Source organism: Anomaloglossus baeobatrachus, chromosome 8 (genome assembly GCF_048569485.1).
Source record: "Anomaloglossus baeobatrachus isolate aAnoBae1 chromosome 8, aAnoBae1.hap1, whole genome shotgun sequence".
In the NCBI taxonomy this organism is placed as follows: Eukaryota; Metazoa; Chordata; class Amphibia; order Anura; family Aromobatidae; genus Anomaloglossus; species Anomaloglossus baeobatrachus.
The window spans coordinates 184,168,604-184,195,568 of NC_134360.1; the positions used below are offsets into that span (position 1 = coordinate 184,168,604).

General features: G+C 41.3%; 1 protein-coding gene across 2 annotated transcripts in view; it reads left to right on the plus strand.

Moving 5' to 3' along the window:
• The window catches only part of LOC142250154 (calcium-activated chloride channel regulator 1-like), an 80,540-nt gene extending 56,209 nt beyond the window's left edge, over positions 1-24,331 (plus strand). The window contains exons 12-15 of one of the 2 annotated variants that reach the window (XM_075322288.1): positions 4,072-4,236; positions 8,360-8,590; positions 22,901-23,068; positions 24,042-24,331. In XM_075322288.1, coding sequence (XP_075178403.1) covers positions 4,072-4,236; positions 8,360-8,590; positions 22,901-23,068; positions 24,042-24,280 — 803 coding nt within the window. In that variant the 3' untranslated portion in view covers positions 24,281-24,331. Of the gene's footprint in view, positions 1-4,071; positions 4,237-8,359; positions 8,591-16,159; positions 17,323-22,900; positions 23,069-24,041 lie in introns of those variants that run through there. The other variant, XM_075322287.1, reaches the window with a different exon arrangement.
• Positions 24,332-26,965: the final 2,634 nt, after the last annotated feature.

Below are 26,965 nucleotides of genomic sequence, written 5' to 3' on the forward strand. Positions count from 1 at the left end.
CTATAAACAGATTCACAGACTGAAGAGTAAAAAAGTTACAGGTCTCAGAAAACATATTACTGCGCCAATAGAAAGAAGAGCGAGAAAAAACAAAAGAGCAAAAATTAACAATGGGGTTAATATTAGAACCTGCGCAATAGTAGTAATACATTTTTGTAATCTATATTATATATTCTGGTTTTCTAAAATGTTTATAAAATGTTGACTGGCCTTGATTTCTTGATGAATTCCCCCCCCCCCAAAAAAGAGAAAATTAGGTTGGCAACGTGGATGTTTTTCAGTAATACCATTTCTTCTTTGCTAAACTGTTTACGTGATACAAAAGTCCAGCTAAAAATTCTTCTTCACATTGAGGTCTGGATTGTAACTTGGAAGCCTCAGACAAAACCTTATTTTTACTAGTCACAAGAGGCTAAAAAAAAATAGAACAATGGTAACTGTTTCTCAACACCAAGGCAATATTTTAGATGCAGTAATAGTTGGTTTAATAGTCTGTATTAAAGGGAACCTGTCACCACTTTTTTGGCCTATAAGCTACGGCCACCACCACCGGGCTCTTATATACAGCATTCTAACATGCTGTATATAAGAGCCCGGGCCGGGAGTATAACATATAAAACACTTTATAATACTAACCTAACGGTCGCGCAGTGGGCCTAATGGGCGTCTCCGTTGTCCAGTTCCCGGTAACGCATCTTTTGGCCATCTTTGATCTCCTTCTTCGAGTCCGATGTCATCCACACTCGCCGGCATTCAGGCTCTGATCAGGGCAGATCAAAGTATTGTAGTGCGCCTGCTCAGGACCGGGGCGAGTGTGTATGACTTAGCCGCATCATGCACACAGGCTTTAGAAAGAGTACGAAGATAGCCGAAAGGGGAGGCACCCGCACCGGAGAACGGAGACGCCCATTAGGCCCACCGCACGACCGTTATTTAAGTATTATAAAGTGTTTTTTATGTTATACTCCCGACCCGAGTTCTTATAAACAGCATGTTAGAATGCTGTATATAAGAGCTCGGTGGTAGTGGCCGCAGCTTATAGGCCAAAAAAGTGGTGACAGGTTCCCTTTAAATTTATGTTATGTAGTTTTGACCATTGTTGTTTTATTCTGAGCCAATAATAAGAAATATATTTACAATTTTACTTGCATCTTTTCAATATGATTAATTTTAATGGGAGGGTCCTACAAAGATGGTAGGCAGTATGACGTCAGGATCAGACTACACAGGTTTTGTCTGTATAATAGTCTATTGTATAGGTCTGAATGACAGCTTTATATCCTAAATACTAGGATATTATAATGAAATTAATTTCAATGTTGCATTTTTTTAATTTACTAACAAGTTTTTAAAAGATTTTGTTACTTAAAATTTAATTATTTATAAGACTCTAATTCCAAAACAGTTGTGACAGTGTAAAGAAAACAAAAATGCGATGATTTCGAAATCTCTTAAAGCCATAGTTTATTCACAACAAAATATAGAACACAGATCAGACATTAAATGTTAGACATTTGGACATTTATTTCTATTTTTATTTACATTGAGGAACATTTTTTGAAAATTGTTCCACAATTTTTAGACATGGTTGTTCATTGAAAGGTGAACCTCTGATCATCCTTGCTTCTGAGAGACTCTGCCTTTCTAACATGCACTTTTTATACGCAGTCTTGATCCTCCATTTGTTTTCATTAGTAATTATTGCTTTTCTAGCCTTTTCTAAACCCTGTCCCAACTTATTTTGAGTTGTATTGCTGACATCAATTTCTAAATTATCAATTCTATGTTTTGTTTTGAATAAAATATGGCTATAACGGATTTCAAAATCATTACATTCTGAAACAGCTCATTTACATATATATAAAAAAACATGGATTTCTCTACAATAAGACATAAGATCACTAATATCAAGGTATCATTGTATTCAGCTTCCTAAGACCTTCATGCCAATATATACAGCTCAGAAAAGTTGATCCTCATGACAGAGTTCCTTTACCCCATACAGTAAATACAAAATACAATGCCAAAATTGCTCATTTTTGTTCATCTCTCATATCAAAAGATGGAATAAAAATTGATCAAAATGTCAAATGTACCTGTGATGGTAGTCACTAATGTGGTGCTAGTCCTAACATTAACAAGTCATGTTGTGGGGTGGTTGAGTATTCTGGGGTCAGAAACTAAGCACGTTAGAGTTAAATTGAACCTGTCACCAGATTTGACCCTTGTAAGCTGCGGCCACCACCAGTAAGTCCTTATACACAGCATTTCAGAATACTGTATATACAGTAAGTGCCCAGGCAGCTTTGTACAATGTAAAAACATCTTTTATTATACTCATCTGGGGGGTGGTTGGGTCCAATGGTTGTCGCTGGTCTTGGTTTGGCGCCTCCTCTTTCCATCTATCGCTGTCCTCCTTCTCGGCTCTGTGTGGATAATGCATCGTACGTCATCCCCACAGAGGTCTCCATTGCGATCCTGTGTATGGACATGTCTCTCTGCACTGCTGATGGCAGAGCAAAGTACAGTAATGCGCAGGTGCAGTGAAAGGTCAAAGACCATCCGCGTATGCGCACTAAATTACTTTGACCTGCCCCCAAAGGTTCTTCTTCAGGACATAAATAGTCACAGTAGTTTCTCTCCTGAAGAAGTTTTATACTTTGAAACACATAGGCACAATAAACTTTTTGGATTATACCTACCTGGCATGTCTTCTTTACATCCTGTGCATCTTGTACATCGGAAGCGGATAACTAACCCTTCTTTTCCCAACATCAATTTCAGTTAAGTAGCTAGGAAATCACAGGAAAATGGAACACCTGCAGAAACACAGCACCTCACAGTATAGAATTGATCACTGAGCTGTCACTCATCTGTCATATGAAGAATGGCTAAAAAAACTAGGAATGTTTAGTTTGAAAAAGAGAAGACTGAGAGGAGACTTAATAGCGGTCTACAGATATCTGAAAGGCAGTCACAGTGCGGAGGGAACCACTCTATTTTCATTACCACAAGAAAGTACAAGAAGCAACAAGATGAAACTGAAAGGAAGGAGATTCAGATTAGACATTAGGAAAAACTTTCTGACAGTGAGGTAAGTCAGGGAGTGGAACAGTCTACCACGGGATGTAGTGAGGGCAGTCAGGGAGTGGAACAGGCTACCACGGGATGTTGTGAGGGCAGTCAGGGAGTGGAACAGGCGGCCACGGGAGGTAGTGAGCTCTCTATCCATGGAAATCTTCAAGCAGAAACTGGATAAACATATAGCTGGGATGATTTAGGAAAACCTGCACTTGCAGGGTTTTTGTTTTTAACAAAAATAATAAAAACAGAACAAAAATAAATGCATTTGGTACTGTCATTATCACATCAACATGCAGAAAAGAATCTGCATGTGAATTACACTGAATGATAATAGTGTTTAAAAAGACAAAACAAAAAGACAATTATAGGATTTTTTTGCTCATTCCACTTCCCAAAAAATACAGTAAGAATTAAACAAAGTCTCAAAATGGGAGCAATGTAAACTACCTCTTGTCATGCAAAAATGAAGGCCTCAGATAGCTTAGTTGAAAGAAACATATTTAACTTATGGCAACACGAAACAATTTTTCTTTCCATCGGAGTATTTATTGTACAAAAGTAATAAGATGTAAAGAAAACTAGACAAAATTTGTATCGACATAAATAAAATTAACACTCATAGAATAAAATTAAAACTTGAATTTGCAAATACAAAGCCTACAATTTAAAATGCAAAAAACAGAAACATTTCAATTTTTTTCTTATTTCTTCCCTTCAAAAGTTAATAAAAGTTAGACATTGTGTTGTACGTACCCTAAAATTCACTGAAAAACACAACTTATCCTGCAAAAAAAAGTCCTCAAATAGCTATATTGAGAAAAACAAATAAATAATGGCCTCTGGATCGCAATGACATAAAATAATAAAATGATATTTAGACATTAAGGCTAAGTTAGGGTTGATCCTTAAGGAGTTAAGTAGTATTTATATAAACAGTTATGTACTATTATTTATTGTGCTACTTAAAATATTCTATTTTCCTCCAAGGTCCTGATATTGCTAAGAATGATGGTGTCTACTCGAGGTACTTTACATCTTTCTCAATTAATGGAAGATACAACTTAAAAGTGCGTGTTGAAAGCAACAAAAAAAAGGCTCGTTTGGTTCTTCCTCAAAATCGTGCTCTCTATATACCAGGCTATGTGGAGAATGGTATGAAAAATTATTAATATTGCTACATTTTAGACATTGTAAAATGAATGTATTTTCTTATACATCAAATGTTCTTATTGTTTGCAGTTTGCTAATCAAAATGGCAATAGAGGCTGGAGAGTAAATCAAAATGAGACTGAAATAAATTTGCAGCTTCATGTATCAATTTATTTGTAGCTGATGGTGTTCTTCCATCTACTGCAAACCGCTAAATTACCGCAAAGAGTTAGGGGCACTTTGCACACTACGACATCGCAAGCCGATGCTTGCGATGCCGAGCGCGATAGTCCCTGCCCCCGTCGCAGGTGCGATATCATGTTATTGCTGCCGTAGCGAACATTATCGCTACGACAGCTTCACATGCACTCACCCACCCTGCGACGTCGCACTGGCCGGCGAACCGCCTCCTTCCTAAGGGGGCGGGTCATGCGGTGTCACTGCGACGTCACACGGCAGGTGACCAATAGGAGCGGAGGGGTGGAGATGAGCGGGACGTAAACATCCCACCCACCTCTGTCATTCCGCATAGCCGGCGTGAGCTGCAGGACGCAGGTAGGAGATGATCCTCGCTCCTGCGGCTTCACACACAGCGATGTGTGCTGCCGCAGGAACGAGGAACAACATCGTACCTGTCGCTGTCGCGTAATTATGGAATCCCCAGACACTACACCGATGATACGATTACGACGATTTTGTGCTCGTTAATCGTATCATCTAGGATTTACACACTACGATGTCGAGTGCGATGCCGGATGTGCGTCACTTTCGATTTGACCCCTCCGACATCACACGTGCGATGTCGTAGTGTGCAAAGTGCCCCTTACAATGTTCTCTGCAACATGCACGTCCTCGTTCAATACAAGTCAATTGATCAAGGCCACGCACGTCTAGTCGGAATGTGGCTGTGAGTATACGTGTCACATACAACGGGTGAAATAAGTATTGAACACGTCACCAATTTTTTAAGTAAGTATATTTCTAAAGGTGCTATTGACATGAACTTCTCACCAGATGTTGGTAACAATCCAACCAATCCACAAAGGCAAAGAAATCAAACCATAGATGTCCGTAAATCTAGTGATGTGTATTAATAAAAAATGACACAGGGAAAAAGTATTGAACACGCTTATTGAAATGTATTTAATACTTTGAAAAAAAGCCTTTGTTGGTGACGATTGCGACAGCTTTAAGAGGTCTCCTGTATGGAGAAACTAGTCACATGCATTAATCAGGTATGATTTTGGTCCATTCTTCCGAACAAACACTCTTCAAATCCTAAAGGGCTCATCCTATGAACTCTGAGCTTTAGTTCCTTCCATATTTTTTATATTGTTTTCAGATCAAGTAAGTGGCTGGGCCATTCTAACAGGTTAATTTTTTTAATTGAGAGTTTCTTTGGCTGCGTGTTTGTATCATTGTCTTGCTGAAATGTCCAATCTCATCTCATCTTCATCATCCTGGTAGATGGAGCAGATTGTATCAAGAATGTCTTGTTAGATTTATTCATTTATCCTTCCTTCAATTATATGAAGTTTGTCAGTGCCATATGCTGAAAAACAGCCCCACACCATGATGTTCCCACTTTCCAACTTCACTGTTGGTATCATCTTTTGGAGGTTATATGCAATGCCTTTTGGCCTCACAATATGGTGTGCTTTATGGCATCGAAAGAGTTAAATTTTTGTCTCATCTGACCAGACGATACTCACCCAGTATTTCACAGGCTTGTCAAAATGTTGTTGAGCAAACTGAAAACCTGCTGGAACATGAGTCTGGGGTGGTGAGCATGCATACAGGTCATTGACGTTGAGTGCATTACATATTGTTTTCTTAGAAACAAGTGTACCTGCTGATTCCAGGTCTTTCTGTAGCTCTCCACAGATGGTCCTCGACTCTTGGATAACTCAACTGATAATGCTTTCACTCTTCTGTCTGAAATCTTGCAAGGAACACATGGTCGTGGTTAGTTTATGTTGAAATGATGCTTTTTCCTTTTCTGGACTGTGGCCCAACAGTGTTCACTGGAACCTTAAGTATTTTAGAAGTTCTTCTGTAACCAATGCCATCAATATGTTTTGCAACAATAAGGTTATAAAGGTCTCGAGACACCTCACTGGTTTTACTCATCATAAGATGTTTTTTGTGTGCCATGTTGCTAATGAGACACTTTTGTATAGGCCATCAATTGAACCAGTTGGTAATATTTTTCCACTAAGCAGGAGTTTTGTTTTTTAATTACTGTTGATTTCAGCCGGTGCCATGACTTTCCTTGGCTTTTTGCACCTCATTTTGTTCATGTGTTCAGTACTTTTTCCCTGTGATTTCTCATTATTACACATAACTTAATTTGTAGAATCTATGGTTTGATTTATTTGCATGTATGGATTGCATGGGTTGTTTCCAACACCTAGTGAGAATTTGATGTCAAAAGCACCTTGAGAATCATGTTTACTTAGAAAATTGATGACATTTTCAATACTTATATCACCAGCTGTACTTGCGGTTACATAACCTCCTCACAGTCTCATTGCTGGCCCTAGACAATCTGACAATGCCTGTTGTGCACATTAGGAGAATTCAGAAGTCTGCAATCATATAGGCTAAAATAAAAGGATAAATAAAAGCAGAAACTTAGGATATTAATGTGGTGAAATCAAACTGAACCATTAAATTAACTGTTTCCAATAAAAAAGTATTCTGTTTAAAAAAAAATCACAAAAAAATTAAAAAATTATAATGTTTATATTGTGTTTCAGAATGACTTATTTACTGTCCTATAACATCTGATCACAATGTTTTCCATTTTTACAAAAACATGCAAAGCTAACCAGAAATATTAAAGACACATTACAGGGGGCTTTAATTCAACCTTAAGATGGTGACGTATGGGATTGGATGCGGATCTTCTGATCTGAACTTGACAACCTCATAGATATTCCTATATGGCTGTGACTGAGTCAGGAGACCTGCTGTCAGTTCGGGCATCATGGGCCACTTTGAGGACAGACACTGGAGCTATAGCAACTCGGTCTATGCAAAGTCTCTCTGGAGTATAGGACATCTGTTATCTGTGTACCTTTGGTATCCAATCTGATATACAGCAGATAGTGAGGACTTATAATGTGCACACATTGTTAGCTGTGCTGTCAGCTTCCATTGAATACATTTACTGTATATGTCACAAGCCCTATGGGAAATAAAATACCACCGTTTGGCTGCTACCGTGGATCTATGATATTTTGAACTCTACTTAATGGAGATGAGATGATAATGGACCTTCCTGCAAAAGAGGCCTCCTAATCCAACAGCTATGTTATAAAGGAGCACCCTGAGTGCTGATACATCAGAAGCACCTAGCCTATTATCCTCATATAACCTTTTTTTGGTGGTCCCATACTATAGAATCTTTGTTTTTATGACAGAACGAATATACCTATCTATGAGTACCTAAATAGTCTATTCCATATAAATATATATATATATATATATATATATATATATATCCCTGATGAACCTCTTCTGAGAGGTGAAACGCGTTGGGTTTTCTCTTGATGTTATCTTGCTCCCCAGATCCTTTGGGGATGCTCAAATCTGATATTTGAATCAATGTGATCGATGACTATGTATCATAGACTGATCTGACTGACTGACAGACCTGTGACAATATTGTCCATTATCTGACTATTGTAATATCAACTGGTTTGAATGTTTTTTGAGGGTGATTGTCTGGTAGTTGTAACTTGTGTCTAATTTGGTTATGCAGATATTAGCATAAGTTAATCAGTATTATGGTATAATTATCCTTATCCAGATATATCACCTACTGGTTCACTTTCAACCAGCTGGTTTTTCTACACCATACCCCTTTCCTACTTGGATAGTGGGCGTTCTCTCCACATTGTTTGTTATTGGGAGTTTTTTCATTTTTTACTTTTTAACTTTGTACCTCAATAAAATTTGTATTTTAGGAGTAAATTTCTTTTCTATGATTAATGTTCGGGCATCATGGCTCGTACACGGACCATGTTCCACAGACGTCTGTATGAGGCTTAAGGTTAATATACACAGGAAAAAAAATGTTAAAAAACAACTGTAACACATATGTGGACTCTGGTTTCTTTAGGAGTGGTGTCCATGAATCCACCAAGACCAGTAATTGATGAAGAGCAACTTGATGTGGATACATTTAGCAGAACGGCATCGGGAGGATCATTTACGATATCTAATATACCCCCTGGACTTCCGGCAGATATTTTTACACCAGAGAAAATTACTGATTTAGAGGCAAAGATAGTGGATAACAGTGTTTCTTTATCCTGGACAGCCACCGGTGATGAACTAGACCAAGGAACAGGTGAGGCATATCTATGGAATAAATGTGTTATTTTTTAGGTCTAGTAATTTAGTATATGATAAATGACCAGTCAGTGCTTTGGCATTACCACTCATTTATATTGATATGTTGTCTTAGCTAGGCAAAAAAAAATCGCATATTTGCTGGGGAAATACATAAAGCTTTATTAAGAAAATCCGGTTACCTTGATCAACCAATGCAAGTGTAGGAAACTATTTATACCATTAATTTAGCCTTAAAGAAGCAGTCCGACAAAATGTTTGATTCCCTAACCTATCTAAATTTATATTGTAGTATAGTGTAAGTGTAATAATATACTCACCGATCCCCTCCTTCTCTGGTTTCCAGCTGTGGTACAGTCCTCTTCTTTCTCATGTGACTGAAAGTCTGACTCTACCAATCACATGGGGAGACCCTCCGTGTGTGAGCAGGATGTCACTTTTACAAACCATGCCAACATAGTCTCATTCTAGGGCCTCGCTCCCACTTGCTTATAAATAATATCTCCGATACTCATCCCGAAAAGTGGGACGAGTATCATGCATATGTCATGTGACTGTTTTGCGAGTGTGTTCTTTTTTCTTGCATAGCACACATATGACACACATATGACTTGTGTATGTCATCTGTATGCAATGTGTTTTTAATATCAGAATACTCTATTTACAGGGGGTACGGAAAGTATTTAGACCCTTTTAAATTTTTCACTCTTTGTTTTATTGCAGCCATTTGGTAAGTTCAAAAAAGTTCATTTTTTTCTCATTAATGTACATTCTGCGCCCCATCTTGACAGAAAAAAACAGAATTTAGACATTTTTGCAAATATATTAAATTAGAAAAACTGAAATATCACATGGTCATAAGTATTCGGACCCTTTGCTCAGTATTGAGTAGAAGCCCCCTTTTGAGCTAGTACAGCCATATGTCTTCTTGAAAGAAGTTTTCATGTGACAGTGAAGGGTGTTTATTTACCCTAACCCAATACATAAATAGCTTAAAAAAAATGACGTGGGGTTCCCTCTATTTTTGATAAACAGCAAAGTTAAAGCAAACAGCTACTGGCTGATATAACCAGACTGGGAAGGTCTATGTTTATTGGGGCTTTTCCAGCCTAAATATACCAGCCCGAAGCCACCCAAGAAGTGGCACATCACATTAACAGCAACTTGGATTCCTCAAAGAAATGAAGTGGACAAGTTTTGCAATTGTTTTAATGACGATTTTGGAGATGATCTGCTGAAAAACCCCTCCCTACAAAATTGTGTAAACAACACATAGCCCAATGGTTAAACACATGCCAAATCTTACTCACAATTCAGTTATTAGATACTTAAAATTAATGTGTGGTTCTACCAGGAGAACGTGGGTGACATCTGCTGCCCAAACTAGATTATAACATAACATACCTATAACTTCAAATAGTACTCTGTGTAAGTTGAGGTAGGAATACAGTCTATAATATTATACATATATAATATACATAGAAAGATTGAGCACTTAAACGTTGAGCAGTGAAATAATCAAAGTATTTTAATGAGACAATCCAGCTGCACAAAGAATATTGTTTCGGTCCTAGACCTCGGACCTTCATCAGACATCTACTGCAATCCGTTTGCCTTATGATGAAGATCCGAGATCTAGGACCAAAACTGTTATATAAGATGCAAATAAGTTAGAGCCTGCAAACTTCAAACAAGAGCAGGATTTATTAACAGATGCATAAATCTTACAAACCAACAAGTTATGTTGCTCAGTTAAATTTTAATAAATTTTCAACATAAAAGTGTGGGTCAATTATTATTCAACCCTAGGTTTAATATTTTGTGGAATAACCCTTGTTTGCAATTACAGCTAATAATCGTCTTTTATAAGACCTGATCAGGCCGGCACAGGTCTCTGGAGTTATCTTGACCCACTCCTCCATGCAGATCTTCTCCAAGTTATCTAGGTTCTTTGGGTGTCTCATGTGGACTTTAATCTTGAGCTCCTTCCACAAGTTTTCAATTGGGTTAAGGTCAGGAGACGGACTAGGCCACTGCAACACCTTGATTTTTTCCCTCTTGAACCAGGCCTTGGTTTTCTTGGCTGTGTGCTTTGGGTCGTTGTCTTGTTGGAAGATGAAATGACGACCCATCTTAAGATCCTTGATGGAGAAGCGGAGGTTCTTGGCCAAAATCTCCAGGTAGGCCGTGCTATCCATCTTCCCATGGATGTGGAACAGATGGCCAGGCCCCTTGGCTGAGAAAGAGCCCCACAGCATGATGCTGCCATCACCATGCTTGACTGTAGGGATGGTATTCTTGGGGTCGTATGCAGTGCCATCCAGTCTCCAAACGTCACGTGTGTGGTTGGCACCAAAGATCTCGATCTTGGTCTCATCAGACCAGAGAACCTTGAACCAGTCTGTCTCAGAGTCCTCCAAGTGATCATGAGCAAACTGTAGACGAGCCTTGACATGACGCTTTGAAAGTAAAGGTACCTTACGGGCTCGTCTGGAACGGAGGCCATTGCGGTGGAGTACGTTACTTATGGTATTGACTGAAACCAATGTCCCCACTGCCATGAGATCTTCCCGGAGCTCCTTCCTTGTTGTCCTTAGGTTAGCCTTGACTCTTTGGACAAGCCTGGCCTCGGCACGGGTGGAAACTTTCAAAGGCTGTCCAGGCCGTGGAAGGCTAACAGTAGTTCCATAAGCCTTCCACTTCCGGATGATGCTCCCAACAGTGGAGACAGGTAGGCCCAACTCCTTGGAAAGGGTTTTGTACCCCTTGCCAGCCTTGTGACCCTCCATGATCTTGTCTCTAATGGCCTCGGAATGCTCCTTTGTGTTTCCCATGTTGACCAAGTATGAGTGCTGTTCACAAGTTTGGAGAGGGTCTTAATTAGTCAGAAAAGGCTGGAAAAAGAGATAATTAATCCAAACATATGAAGCTCATTGTTCTTTGTGCCTGAGATACTTCTTAATACTTTAGGGGAACCAAACAGAATTCTGGTGGTTTGAGGGGTTGAATAATAAATGACCCTCTGAATAAACTTTTCACAATTTAAAAAAAAAAAAAAAAAAAGAAATAACATTCTTTTTTGCTGCAGTGCATTTCACACTTCCAGGCTGATCTACAGTCCAAATGTCACAATGCCAAGTTAATTCCGAATGTGTAAACCTGCTAAATCTGCAGGGGGTTGAATACTACTTGTAGGCACTGTATATATATATATATATATATATATATATATATATATATATATATATATATATATGTGTGTACAGAATATATAATTGTATAAAAATAAATCATTAAAAAAATGACATAGTGCAGATAAAGTGGACGGCTATGGGCTGCCACCCTATCTGACTGGCGTTACCTTGGCTGGAAATCAAAAGACAGGGGAGCCCATTATTTTTTTTAATTGTTTAAAAAAATAATAAAAAAAAAAATGTGTGGGCTCCCGCCGTATTTTGATCGCCAGTCAGGTAAAGCCAGGCAGCTGGGGGCTGGTATTCTCAGCAGCCCATAGCCGCCCCTGGAAATGGCGCATTGTTTCCTAGCGCAATTTCCAGGTGCTTTACCCGGCTCGTCCAGCTGCCCTGGAGGCAGTGGCACGCTGGGTAATAAAGGGGTTAATACCAGCTTTGTATTCTCAGATGGTACTAAGCTCAAAATTCACGGTGTCATGTCAAATTAGACATGGCCACTATGAATTTCTAGTAAATAGTAAAAAAACACAACACAGAGAAATTCTTTTTTATTAGAAATAAAACAAAAAAATTTAGAGACTCCATCTTTATTACAAAAAATCCTTAGTCCTAAGTAATCCACAGGGACAGCAATGTCAGCTTCATCACTCTGTACAGATAGTCTATACACAGTGAGAAGTAGACAGAGCATTGTCAGCTCTGCTACATCGCTCTGTACAGAGCATGAAGCAGGCTGACACTGACGGTATGACTCTTGCAGTCTCGCATTGGCATCACCCCGCACGGCCTGACAATCTCAGTGCCTCAGCTGCATGGAAATATAAGCAGCTAACCTGCACCTGTGGGGAGATTCTGCGGCGTGATGCGACCCTTGCATGGTGACAGTCAAAGTTTAGTTAAAAGGACCTTCAAAGATGTCATAGTCATATGACCAGTCTGTAAGCCAATGTCTGTACAACATTCATACCAGACTGGTCACAAGGTTATGACGTCATTGAAGGTCCTGTAAGTCAGTGCTGGTTACCGGTGGCACACCAATGATCGGACACAGAAGCAGAAGTGGAGGAAGAGTCTGCAGGACGCGTCACAGGACCTGTAAGTATAATGACAATATTTATTATTAACTATATTCTTTATTTTACAGCCCCCGCCCCATCCCATAACTGTAAAGCACGAGATTGGTGATCGGATGCAAGATCGTGTCATCTCGATCTTTACAAAGCGAACGGGCGAGGCTCCCGATCCCGACCATCGGGGGGATCGCCCATCACTAATGAAAAGCACAATATGCCAAACAAAGTCCTATTGGAAATTCAAATTGAGAGTAGGGGGTGTATAAATACAAAATGCATGTGAAAGATGCGATGAGGAAACATACAGAGCTCATAAACCAGGCTGAGGCTACTAAGCCATGATTTCCAGTGTGGACAAACCTAACGGATCCCTCCCCAATGTTTTAGATTAAGAAAGACTTCGATTGAAAAATTCTACCATCAGAAAATAAAAGATTCTAAAAAATATAGTATGTTTCACTATTGAATTTTAAATAATACAGGTGATACATCCCTACAAAGCAAGATGGGGATGTCTTGTATAGAGCCTAATGCAGAATATGATGTTATTAAATAGGGATTGTAATATAGAATTTTAGAAATCCAGAAGTACATCAGATTTGTCACTAGTGTTGACACAAAGCATGACGCTCTTAAAGGGAACCTGTCACCAGTTTTATGGTGTATAAGCTAATAACACCACCTTATGCTGCGTCTTTGCTGCATTCTAAAAGATTGTATATTATGTCCTGACCCCCCTGCATATCCCCCCCAAAATCTTTTGAATACCTCCCGTGCTGTATGCAAATGCAACCGGTCTGGTCTGATCGACGTCATTGCAGTGGCTCCTGCCCCTCTTGGTAATCGCCGTCCTCCCGATGCGATTCATGTGGATGACTTGTCTTGTGTCATCCACATTGCTGGGCAAAATCTCGCAATTGCGCAGGGAGATTGCGGTTTCCTCTGCACTGCTGTGCAGTTAGGTTTCAGGCTCTGTCCACAGTAGGGCAAAGCAAAGTGCGCATGCGCGAACCGCAATCTACCTGCACAGGTGCAAGATTTTGTCTGGCTATGGGAATGACGCAGGAGACACCATGCACATCAATCACATGGGGAGGACAGTAATTACCAGTGGAGAGGAGGGACAAGAGCTGCTGCAATGATGCCCATCGGACTGGACCGGTCACATTTGCATACAGCACGGGAACTATTCAAAAAGGTTTTTGGGGGGATATAGAGGGGGCCAGGACATAATACACCACTTTTTAGAATGCAGCACAGATGCAGAGTAGGGTGGTGGTATTAGCTCATACACTAAAAACTGGTGACAGGTTCCCTACAAGCATGGAAAGAAAGAACATGATCTGCCCAGCACATACAGTCATACGAAAAAGTTTGGGCACCCCTATTGTTAACCTCTTTTCTTTATAACAATTTGGGTTTTGGCAACAGCTATTTCAGTTTCATATATCTAATAAATGATGGACTGAGTAATATTTCTGAATTGAAATGAGGTTTATTGTACTAATAGAAAATGTACAATCTGCATTTAAACTAAATTTGACAGGTGCATAAGTATGGGCACCCTTATCAATTTCTTGTTTTGAACACTCCTAACTACTTTTTACTGACTTACTGAAGCACTAAATTGGTTTTGTAACCTCATTGAGCTTTGAACTTCATAGGCAGGTGTATCCAATCATGAGAAAAGGTATTTAAGGTAACCACTTGCAAGTTGTTCTCCTATTTGAATCTCCTATGAAGAGTGGCATCATGGGCTCCTCAAAACAACTCTCAAATGATTTGAAAACAAAGATTATTCAACATAGTTGTTCAGGGGAAGGATACAAAAAGTTGTCTCAGAGATTTAAACTGTCAGTTTCCACTGTGAGGAACATAGTAAGGAAATGGAAGAACACAGGTACAGTTCTTGTTAAGCCCAGAAGTGGCAGGCCAAGAAAAATATCAGAAAGGCAGATAAGAAGAATGGTGAGAACAGTCAAGGCCAATCCACAGACCACCTCCAAAGACCTGCAGCATCATCTTGCTGCAGATGGTGTCAATGTGCATCGATCAACAATACAGCGCACGTTGCACAAGGAGAAGCTGTATGGGAGAGTGATGCGAAAGAAGCCATTTCTGCAAGCACGCCACAAACAGAGTCGCCTGAGGTATGCAAAAGCACATTTGGACAAGCCAGTTACATTTTGGAAGAAGGTCCTGTGGACTGATGAAACAAAGATTGAGTTGTTTGGTCATACAAAAAGGCGTTATGCATGGAGGCAAAAAAACACGGCATTCCAAGAAAAACACTTGCTACCCACAGTAAAATGTGGCGGAGGTTCCATCATGCTTTGGGGCTGTGTGGCCAATGCCAGCACCGGGAATCTTGTTAAAGTTGAGGGTCGCATGGATTCAACTCAGTATCAGCTGATTCTTGACAATAATGTGCAAGAATCAGTGCCGAAGTTGAAGTTACGCAGGGGATGGATATTTCAGCAAGACAATGATGCAAAACACCGCTCCAAATCTACTCAGGCATTCATGCAGAAGAACAATTACAATGTTCTGGAATGGCCATCCCAGTCCCCAGACCTGAATATCATTGAACATCTGTGGGATGATTTGAAGCGTGCTGTCCATGCTCGGCGACCATCAAACTTAACTGAACTGGAATTGTTTTGTAAACAGGAATGGTCAAAAATACCTTCATCCAGGATCCAGGAACTCATTAAAAGCTACAGAAAGCGACTAGAGGCTGTTATTTTTGCAAAAGGAGGATCTACAAAATATTAATGTCACTTTTATGTTGAGGTGCCCATACTTATGTACCTCTCAAATTTAGTTTAAATGCAGATTGCACATTTTCTGTTAGTACAATAAACCTCATTTCAATTCAGAAATATTACTGAATCCATCAGTTATTAGATATATGAAACTGAAATACGGTAGCTGTTGCAAAAACCCAAATTGTTATAAAGAAAAAAGGTTAACATTAATAGGGGTGCCCAAACTTTTTTGTATGACTGTAGTTTATGGCTGATTGCTTGGCAATGTACTTTATGCCAATTATCTGCACTAGGTAGGGTAGACGATGACATCCTTTTACATATGAGTAGGTGTTTTCTCTAATTTCATTTTAAAGCCATAAGAAGATTTTATTTCAGACAAAAAGACATGTCTTTGTCTCCGACCAAATGATTAAAATGGGAAATGGATGGGTCTTTCATTTATTTTACAAAAAGTCCACTAAAATGTTAACTGTTAATGCAACATTATTGTAATAATTAACCTGATGTATATTTATATTTCTGTCACCAGCTACAAGTTATGACTTGAGAATGAGCGTCAACCCTAAAGACCTTAGAGATAACTTCGATGGATCAATCCAAGTAAACATTTCCAGTTACGTTCCACAACAAGCTGGAAACAGAGAAACTTTCTCCTTCGTGCCAGAAAATGTTGTAATAGAAAATGGAACCATACTTTTCTTTGCCTTAGTTGCTGTTGATAAAGCTGATAAAAGATCAGATGTTTCTAACATAGCGCAGGCGGCACTCGTCATCCCACCAACACCGGCCCCTACAACTGCCCCTACAACTGCCCCTACAGCTGCCCCTACAGCTGCCCCTACAACTGCCCCTACAACTGCCCCTACAGCTGACAGTTCAGATGGACCAAACATAACCATACTTACACTGATAGTCTGTGGCAGCGTCATCATCATCTGCATCATTATAAGTATTACTGTCGGTATTGCCAGCTGCCAAAGGAAGAAAAGAAATCCGGAAATGAGACTATAAGAACATCAGCATTGCCTGTGCTAATATAGGATAAATATTAAAATGTTATTTCAATTTAGTACATTTATGGCATATTCCCTGTATGCAATAAACCTCTGAAAGATGTAGGTCTCCCTTCTGGGTCTCACACCTGCCTGCAGAACTAAGGTCCCCAACCGCCATCGTACCTAGTATTGCAGCCACTGAGAAAGTAGAAGTGGACATGTATGCCTGAAGGGGTATCCCAATCTCATACAGTTATAGCATATCCACTAGATATGCTGTAAATGTACTGTATAATAGATGCAAGACCCACCAATTGGACCTGCCTCTATCTCGAGAACGGGGCCGTGATGCAAGCAATTGTCAGTAGAGAGGCGGTTGGAATTCCCTTTCCTATTTCATTGTACCACCACTCCACTTAAATCAGCCTGCAATGGGGTCTCTTGAGATACATCAGGTTCCTATGGGTGGTATCTGCATTTAATATATATTTAAAACTATCTTGTGGATATGCAAAGAATGTATAAAGATGGGAATACCCCTATAACTCTCTATCACTTATAAGGGAGTTCCAAATACAGATGCTTACAGCGGCGCCGGGTGGTTATGGCAAGAGATCTTGATTTCTATGATAAATTGATGCACAGTGTTTACTGGAAACCTATTCTCATGCATTGAATAAACTTGATTTGCAAAAACCATTTTACTCCTTTATATTACTACTAAAATGTATATATTAAAGGAGCATATGAATAATGTTTGGACTCTAAGTATTCTGTCTCATCCTAGAAGCTGTGAATCCTAAGCGCTCTAATTATCAGTCCCTTAGATAACTGTATGATTGTACTCACACTTCCGGCATCAACATATAGTTTAACTCAGCCTGAAACGATGACTTGTAGGAAGACCAGGAGAAACGCTGTAGTTTTCTTCTAGAATCTTGTATTAAGTACAAAGTAAAGGCAGGTGAAAAGGAATAATCTGTACAGGGCTGTAGACATGTGTTCAGCAATGGTTCCTCTCTAGACTAAACTGAAGGAGAAGGGAGGAGCTTTCTATACAGAAGCCAACTAAGGGAAGAACATAGGGACAAACTTCATACAGTCTAATCTACCTAGTAACAATAAGGAATTTCCTGATAGGAGGAAAAATATGCAATGCAAGAAATATAAACAGGTTTATGCCAGCTTTATGCCAGGCCCAGACAGAGCATGCTGGAGGTCCTCTTTATTGAAGCTCCCTTATGACCATTATCCCCTGAGGAGTAAGCGAATTATGAAACGCATTGGGAGGTCCTGGAGCATATAAGGTCAGATGGTGGCCAATTGTGGGGTAATGTGAGGCAAAAATTGGCTCCCCCCTCTTTACATTGGACCACATTGTTTTTTCCTTGTTGTATCAAGATTTAGTAAGTGCTGTCTACATGACCCTGCTGAATACTGGTTATAGCAATTGACAGCCTCTCTAGTGCTGTCATTACCTTTCATCACCACAGAGGGAGGAAATCGTTGGTTCTTTCCCGCTTAAATGTGGAGTTTGTCCTGAATAATAATAGGAGCCTGTAAAAAATTGCTCCTTTTTAATAGGTTGGTTCTACAACCATTTATGTTGTGTGGTTTGTTACTCTTTTAATCAGTATATTAAAGGTTACATTTTATATTGTTACCACATTCATTCACACCTTGCTCAGCTGGTTTACCCTACGAGAAAAGAGACAAACACGAAAAAAATGCAACGGTAATGCACTGAATTCAAGTCCATGCTTGGTTGATAATGCATAGTCCTTGCGTAAAAATGTAAAAGTAGAAAAATGGAAAAAATGAATTCAAGTACAACAAACCCATCTTTAGATTGGGGAAGCCGCAAACATGCCAACTCTTCCTCCAACCTAATAATCCAATGGTAAAGTTTTAGTCCAAAGGAAAAGTTCAAGGTTCAATTGGACATGGACAGTTGTGTCTCAGTACAGCAGGGGTAAGGAAAAGTACGCTCCCCGCCGTGGCAGTGTCCAACGTCAAAGTTAGTTCATGTAATGTCCTCCTTCGGTAAAAGTAGCACGAGTTCGGTGACACTAGGATGATTCACGCATATGTTCCAGCCGTGGCACGTTGAAGACTTGTAGAAACAGTGAGCGATGAGAATAAGACGAGCTACGGCTCGCACCATAGATGACCAACTTGAGAAGCGCTCGAAGCAATGAGGTCTCAACTTCTGTTTTTATGTCACTGAAGTGTAGCAAGCGGAGACGACCGGTCCAATTACCTTGTCGAACTCTGTCTCCACCAGCTTGTACATGCTGCCGACGGAGTTATCGCAGGTCTCCTTGTATAAGATACTTGGAATTATCAGCCACATGTTGTTGCCGAGTTTGGACCCAGCAGTGAGTAGAGTTGAGCGCGGTTCGTGGTTCTCCAGTTCGCGGTTCGAGTGATTTTGGGGGGTGTTCTAGATCGAACTAGAACTCGAGCTTTTTGCTAAAAGTTCGTTAGCTCGAGTTACGTTCGAGAACGGTTTTATCAGCAAAAAGCCAAGCTAATTACTAGCTGGCTTTTCGCTGTAATAGTGTAAGTCACTCTGTGACTCACACTATTATGAAATTTCAGCGTATAGTGTGCGGGGACTGCACGTTCAGGTCACTGCTGCTGGGATAATGGCGATCGCCATTTTTTTTTTTTCCTTTTCTTCCTTCCCTAAGCGTGCGTGTAGTGGGGCGGGCCAGCATGTCAGCCAATCCCAGACACACACACAGCTAAGTGGACTTTTTGCCAGACAAGCAAGGGCATGTGTCATAGGTTGTCCATGTCACATGTCCTCGCATTATAAAAACGGACATTTTGTTCCAGCACGGCATTATCTGCCTTCTGCGTCTGGGTGTCAGTCACCGCTGACGCAGCTCCTGCCGCCGATTCTGCTTTGTACGCTCTACACACAGCGCTCTACAGATTAGAGATAGAAGTTTAATTCAGCCCTTTTCAGGGCTCATTTCATCCGGCTCAGAGCCATAGGTGACAGTCAGGTCCGTGGAAACAGTTTTTAACAGCTACAGATAACAGCGTCTGTGTAGCTAAGCTCAGGGACTTCCTTGCTGCATTTCACCATTAGGAGGGATAGAAAGTGAGGCTTCCTTTCCTCTACACTGATGCACAACCCGGCCACTGTACCCACCTGCCCTTTTTAGCAAAGCCATTTTAATTGCAGAGTGCTGCCAGTTAGTGGCATCCAAAAAGTGGCTGTTGGACTTCATTAGTGTCCCACTGGTGCCAAGCTATTTCCAGCACCTCTGCATTGCACCCTCAAGCTCATTTATACTAAGCCATTATAATAGCAAACACTGAGAAAACTTAGTGGCATCCTAAAAGTGGCTGTTGGACATCATTAGTGTCCCACTGGTGCCAAGCTATTTCCAGCACCTCTGCATTGCACCCTCAATACAATACAATATGTCGTGAGATCGAAGTATCTCTCTTATTCCGTACATCTCCCAGGTGTTCCCCTATCCGCTTTCTTAGTTCTTTTTTTGTCTTGCCAATGTAGTCCAGGGGGCAAGTGCATTTAGCCACATAGATGACCCCCTCGGTACTCTAATTGGCAAAGTCTCGAATCGCATATTCACGGTGCGTACATGCGGACACCACCTGCTTCCCCGGTGAGATCCACTTGCAGAACTTACAAGGTCCGCATCTATAAACTCCATTCACCTTCCTATCTAGCTACGTCCCTTCTCTTTGGGGAGCCTGATAAAAACTGTGTACCAGCCTGTCCTTGAGGGACCTCCCCTTCTGGAAGGTAATCATGGGCCAATTGCAGTACCGAGGGGGTAATCGACATATTAGACAGGTGCACGGTGGAGATCTGAACTCCATTAGCTTTAAAATCATCGAAGTTGTCCCAGAGCCAATCAGAAAAGGTAACTGGAACAAACTCCTCCTACAAAGGGAAAGCAAGTGGATATATCGCTTTGATTGCGTACATCCTAAGGGCTTGAATGAACAGTTGACGTTTGGATGTTTTCTATAAGAGGCATCTGTCCGGAAACGGAGACACCTTAGACTGCATCAAAATAAATATTGATCTATACCCGTCAGGCTAATATCATTCCGTAAAGGAATAAGCCATGTTTGGATTGGTGAAATCATTTTCACCTCCATATGATATCTTGAATTTATGTAATTTCTCTATCCATAATTACCCCATATCTGAACCCATGTAGCGTCTTTTTGTTGGTGCATGCAGAGCCAACCCAATGGGAGGTTTGTGCGTTCATCTATAGCTTCCCTTATTTGTCTTTAGATTCACTGGTTAATGGAATAATTAGCATTAAATTCCTCTATCTAGAGGGGATCCTGTATTGAACGGGACCAGCCATTTGTATGACAAGAGCAGTGTGCTCGTTTGCGGATGGGATGTTTTGCCCTCCCCTCCCCTTCCCCCCCCCCCGTTTCCTTCCCTCCTCAAAATAAATGCTGCCACGCACCTATATGAGTGTATACATGATTCTGGGGGTGACGCCCATGTGGGCGTTACCAGCTGGGATACACAGTGTCACACGTCACATCCGGGTCTTTTGCGTTGGTTGTAACTAACCTGTGACAACCTGGTGACGTAGCCTGTGCGGTCATGTGACCCGGACGGATCATGTGGGATTATTTACTTCCAGCGCGGGCTCCGTTTCTCCCTGAATGGTGATTCCCTCCTCAAAATAAAAGCTGCCACACATTTATATGAGTGTATACATGTATAAGATTAGAATGATGTGAATCGATAGAGATTCTTTAAATGGATAAACACTGTGATCCTGCGTGACGCTGTGAGGGGGGCGGGGATGCACCTCGGAGCTGATGGGGACGGATTATACTGTCAGGTGACTCCGGGGATGACGCCCACGTGGGCAGTACCAGCTGGGATACACAGTGTTTGGGACCGCACGTCATATCCGGGTCTTTCACGCTGGTTGTAACTAACCTGGGACAACCCGGTGACATAGCCTGTGTGGTCACGTGACCCGGACGGGTCATGTGGGATTATTTACTTCCGGCGAGGGCTCCACTTTTCCCTGAATGGCGATTGTTTGTATGATAAACATCCGGGGTTTCTATGGCAATGGGGCGTCCCCGGGGGCAATCACCTGGTCAATTAACCTTTACTGGGGATAATTAAGGATGGGTAGCCGCAGGGCAAGACGTCTATGATATACATCCACATGGAGAGGTGTGTGCTGCGGAATGAGTAGCCCCCTTAACAGCTTTCTGGTATGTAATCCCTGCCTTTTAACATTTTAAGGATATTCTGCATGATGGTTTAGATTTGGGGTTTGTTGATATCTATTTATTCCACAGGCGATTGGGCCATCTATTTAATATTATCTCCTGATGAACCCCAATTAATTATATGGGGAGAAACGCGTCGAGGCTGTGTGATTTTATATTATTGGGTTGAGGACCATGGAAAGCCCGGACACCTTCACGTTATGAAAAATACTGCTAAGGGACCTTTTTGACCCGAACATTTCTCAGATAAGTGTTATTTCCCTATTTTCCCTGACTATTGATGGTATAACCCCGCAGATTCTACCCAATTAAGAGGGAGATCAGGGATATCCTAGTAGGGAAAGTCGCCGAGGAATGGGGGCACCTTTTTACCTTTAGGGTGTGCGTGACCTAAGTTACATCTCCATTGGCAGGCAGAGGAAAGAGAGAGCAAGGGTCATTTTAAAACTATCCCCCCTGGCAGTACTATTAATGTGATTTTTCTGTGGAACGATTGTTTTCATTCTTCTGGTAGGATATACTGGAGCTGTCCCATGGTCCTGGGATTTTGTTTATGTGTCACATTTTTTCACAGGTGGAATTTTGAATGTTTTAATGAATATCAATAAAATTGTTTTTATATTATACAAATTGAGGTAGCATCCTGGGTCAAAGTGTTTGAACTGACCAATCAGTGACTTCCAATGAGGTTTGGGTCAAGTTCGGAGCTAGAACAGAATTTTATCTAAAGTCCGGTTGTACCCACAGAATCTGGACTTCAATGGGTCTGCTGTTCTCTACTCATAATGAGTACTGTATCAAGAGCAATAATATTTCTGATATTAATATATTGGCTAGTCTCTTTGAGAGTGTGGTTGGCCCTTTATCTAACCCCGTGAAATACTTGTAAGACAAATAATAATAACGATATTATGTTATTGTATTTTTTACCTTATAGAGGTACCAATAGAAATAAAAAAATGAATTAAAACAATGATGCAAACAGATGTCAGTAAATATCTTGTTTTCAGGGCCTGATATTCTGAAGAATGATGGAATATATTCCAAATACTTCATGAACTTCGCAGAAAATGGAAGATATGGTCTAAAGGTACGAGTTGAAAACAATAAGAAGGGTAAAAGTCGCCTGATCCTTCCCAAGAACCGTGCTCTCTATGTTCCAGGATTTATCATAGACGGTAAGAAACTTTTCAGGCACTTTAATAAAATACAAATTAATTTATATACCTACCGTAATTTAAAAGCAAATCATCTATATACGAAGATCTGTCACCAGGTCAAAAACGGAAGCTCCCAGTCTATTCCCACTGCTCTCCTTAATACTCCCCTATTTGCTTTTTTAAAAACCTCCAATCAGTTCCATAGATATGACACTTTATATTTACTGCAAATTTTTCATGATCTTTACCCAGGGGTCGGTGATCACAGGGTAATCCCATACGCCTCAACTCCTTGGTAACGACTATAAAAATTAGCGCTAAATGTAAAGACCCATATCTCTGTAATTAATTGGCAGATTAAAAAAAAATTGATTATTTAGGGAAGTAGCGGAAAGAGAAAAAAAGAGCAAAAACATGGTCCCTTTTGACCTGGTGACAGTTCCTCTTTAAGTTTACATTAAGTCATCAGTAATGTGAAACCTAGGGTCTCTGTGGTTTCTCTTGGCTTCAGGAGGATAGGAGTAGCCATTGTAAGCCATATTGTCATCTCGCTTTGCCGCTCTGATATAGCTACATTATTACAGGGGACGAAACATCTGGACGTCCAGTGACAATAACATCTGACAAGTCAGGGGCTCTCTAAAACTAGAAGAAACTTTCATTCTAATGCTATGCTGCCCTTATTCAGCACTACCCATAAAACGCAAATATAAATTAGTCTTACGCTTCTTACACATACCAGATTGGAGTTACCACTGGCCTTATACCACTGTATGGTGGTCCTTGCAGCACCATATGTTAGGTATATTCTTCTGTAGAAGAAATGCTCCATTGTGACAGTCCACACTTGCATCAAAAGCAGCACATAAATTATTATAATAGACTGTTACCAAAATCCATGTGTAATAAGACTGATAATTTAGGGGAAATCCGCCAATCTCCCTGTTCATCCAATAAATGCAATGATCCTTTCACTTGCTTCTCTTTGTAGGTACGATTACTATGAACCCTCCGCGTCCTGAAATAGCAGAAGAAGATCTTATTGTTGGAGAATTCAGCAGAACATGTCCAGGAGGTTCTTTTGTGGTATCTAATGTGCCCTCAGGTCCTCAACCTGATATCTATAAACCTGAGAGAATAACTGATTTGGAAGCAAACATTGTTAATGATATGATCATGCAATATTGGGCGGCCACCGGTGACGATCTGGACCAGGGGAATTGTGAATAAAAGGATTTTTTTTCAATCTTTAATCCTGCTGTATAATAAATCATAAAAAAAAATAAAATTACCTTCTCACCTCCTGTGGGTGGTTATTTGTCCTTCCTCATTCTCGGGTCCTCTACCAGAGGCCTGGGAGTTTGAGGGTTCTGCGCAGGATCTTAGTTGTTCCCAGCACTGCGCTATTCTGGACAGAGAGCTCAGATGTTGCTCCTGGAATCTGTTGCAGCCATTTTTCCAACTTAGGGGTCACTGCTCCAAGTGCTCCTATCACCACTGGAATCACTGTTACCTTCACCTTCCACATCTTCTCCAGTTGTTCTTTAAGGCCCTGGCATTTCTCCAGCTTCTCATATTCCTTCTTTCTGATGTTACTGTCATTAGGCACCGCCACCTCTATTATCATTGCTGTCTTCTGATGGGCTATTGGAACAAACCATAAATGGACAAGGCAAGAGAACCTGGATCATATATATATATATATATATATATATATATATATATATATATATATTACACTATACAGATAGATAGTTAGATATACACACACACACTATACAATATATATCAATCAATATCGATGAATAAAAAGCTAGATGATCCATCTAGCTAGTATATAGAGTCTACAATGGATAGATAGATAGATACAGTAGGTAGATAGATACAGTAGATAGATAGATAGATAGATAGATAGATAGAGGGGATGGACATAACATTGGTGCAACAAGGGCTTAAGAGGTTAGGGGGTCCATGTCCACCTCCAAAGCATTTGGAATTGTGTATTTTGATGAGCTCTTGGGCTGCAATGCCCATATATTGGTCTTACACATGGACCCTTTTCTGCCTGTGTCAACTAGTAGATAGATAGATAGATAGATAGACATATAGACTCAAGATCACAACAGCATTCTTTTATTCTTGGTATGTAGGAGGGGCAAACCAGATGTCACAGCATGCATTTGTGGCGCCCTGGACTAGCCAGGTAGCCACAAACAGAAGACATACACACCCCCACCCCAGACAGTTACATTAGTCAGACACAAAAACCTTGTTGCCTCCCTCCAGGGTCTGATGTCCACACCAGGTGGGGCGGGGCCAAGTGGTTGGCCCCACCCACCGAGGAGTTCACAGGCCTGGAGGCGGGAAAAGCAGTGAGTTCAGTTTAGGAGTGAAGGAGTGAGGAGAGTTGAGTTTGGGAGGTGAAAGTGAGAGGAGTAAGAGGTCTGCGTGTGCCTGGGTAGGAGCCCAGGCACTGACAGCAAGGTTGGCAGACGGTGGTGGTCGTCTGCAGGAGTGACGGATCTCTGCGGAACCGTAGGACCGGGGTTGGGTGGTGGCCCACCGGTACCGAACCGGTGAGTGGAGTGAAGTTAAGCACACAGGCAGGGCCATCGGACCCCGACTAGGCTTGGAGCCGCCGACAACGGTCAAATCCGAGCGTGACAGGAACCCCAGGGGTTTCCTAACTACCCAAGTCCCGTCAAAAGGCAACCGTCTGCACCGTGAGGGTATACAGCCACCACCACAGGCTAAAGGCTACACCGGGGAGTGGACTACCGTTGGGAACCCATAGTAGTCAACTCAGTACACAAAGGTGCAGGGAAAGACAGCCACCATCACCTGTCCGGGGAGAGACACTGCAGCCGGCTGCGGGACCTGTCCATCCAGCCGTTTGGTTTACCGGAGACTTTGTGCATCTGTTGCTGAGTGAGTACACCAGTGCCATCCGGCACCGCACCGCGCTGTCCCTGCAACCCTGCACCTCACCAACCCTGCCTCCCCGTCACACCACCGGGCCCCGGGACCACCAACCCCTACCCACGGAGGGGGAGAACAACATCCCAGCTGCTTCCTACCATCGCTCCCGGGATCCCTGTCACCAGCAGCGGGTGACCCGCCGTGGGTGGCGTTACAGACTAAATCCCCAAACAAACCACCCCCTTTTCACTCACGGGCGAGGAGCGCCGCTCGAGTCCCCGGATCCGGCCCACCGCTCGAGCTACCGAGCAGCAGCAGCAGCGCCGGACCCGAGCGTTAGTGATCGCAGCGCCCCGCCGCCCGCGACACATTCGCCCTTGTTCCCCAGCACTTCTCTCAGGGAAAAGTCTCTATCAGGGTAGTTTATATTTTCTCTCCTTTATGGGCATTTGGTCCCCTATATCTGGGACAGTCACAAAAACAACCTGGTATAGAACACAATTCAAAATGATTCCCTACTCATCTTCTAACCATTACAAAGCAACTTGCCTCCTGAATACAAATGGATGCAAACCAGCCCTTAAAATCGTTGTCCATCTTTAGAATAAAAGTCTGCAGACTTTCTGCTCAAAGTATGTGCATCCCGCAGTGCCAGGATTCTTCAGTTTGGGAGACTAGAGTGGACGGTCCTGTGTCCACAAGTATGCAATATGGCCATGTTCCGACTAGACTGCTCAAGTCTTGTCAGTATGTGGCTGCATGTATAAATATAGCAAACTTGTGGTCACACAACTGCCTGCTCTTGTCGCAGGCACTGTAGGATCTTGAAAATGCGGTGTAGTATCCTGCAAGGCTTGTGTGTGTTTAACTCAACTAAATATCTAAATTGAAAAACACAGTCACAGTCTGATATCACAGGCTTCAATAAGGTATCAATCTAGCTAATGGGCTTCATATAAGAACCTGAAATGTTGCATATGTGTCTGGGTGAAAAAA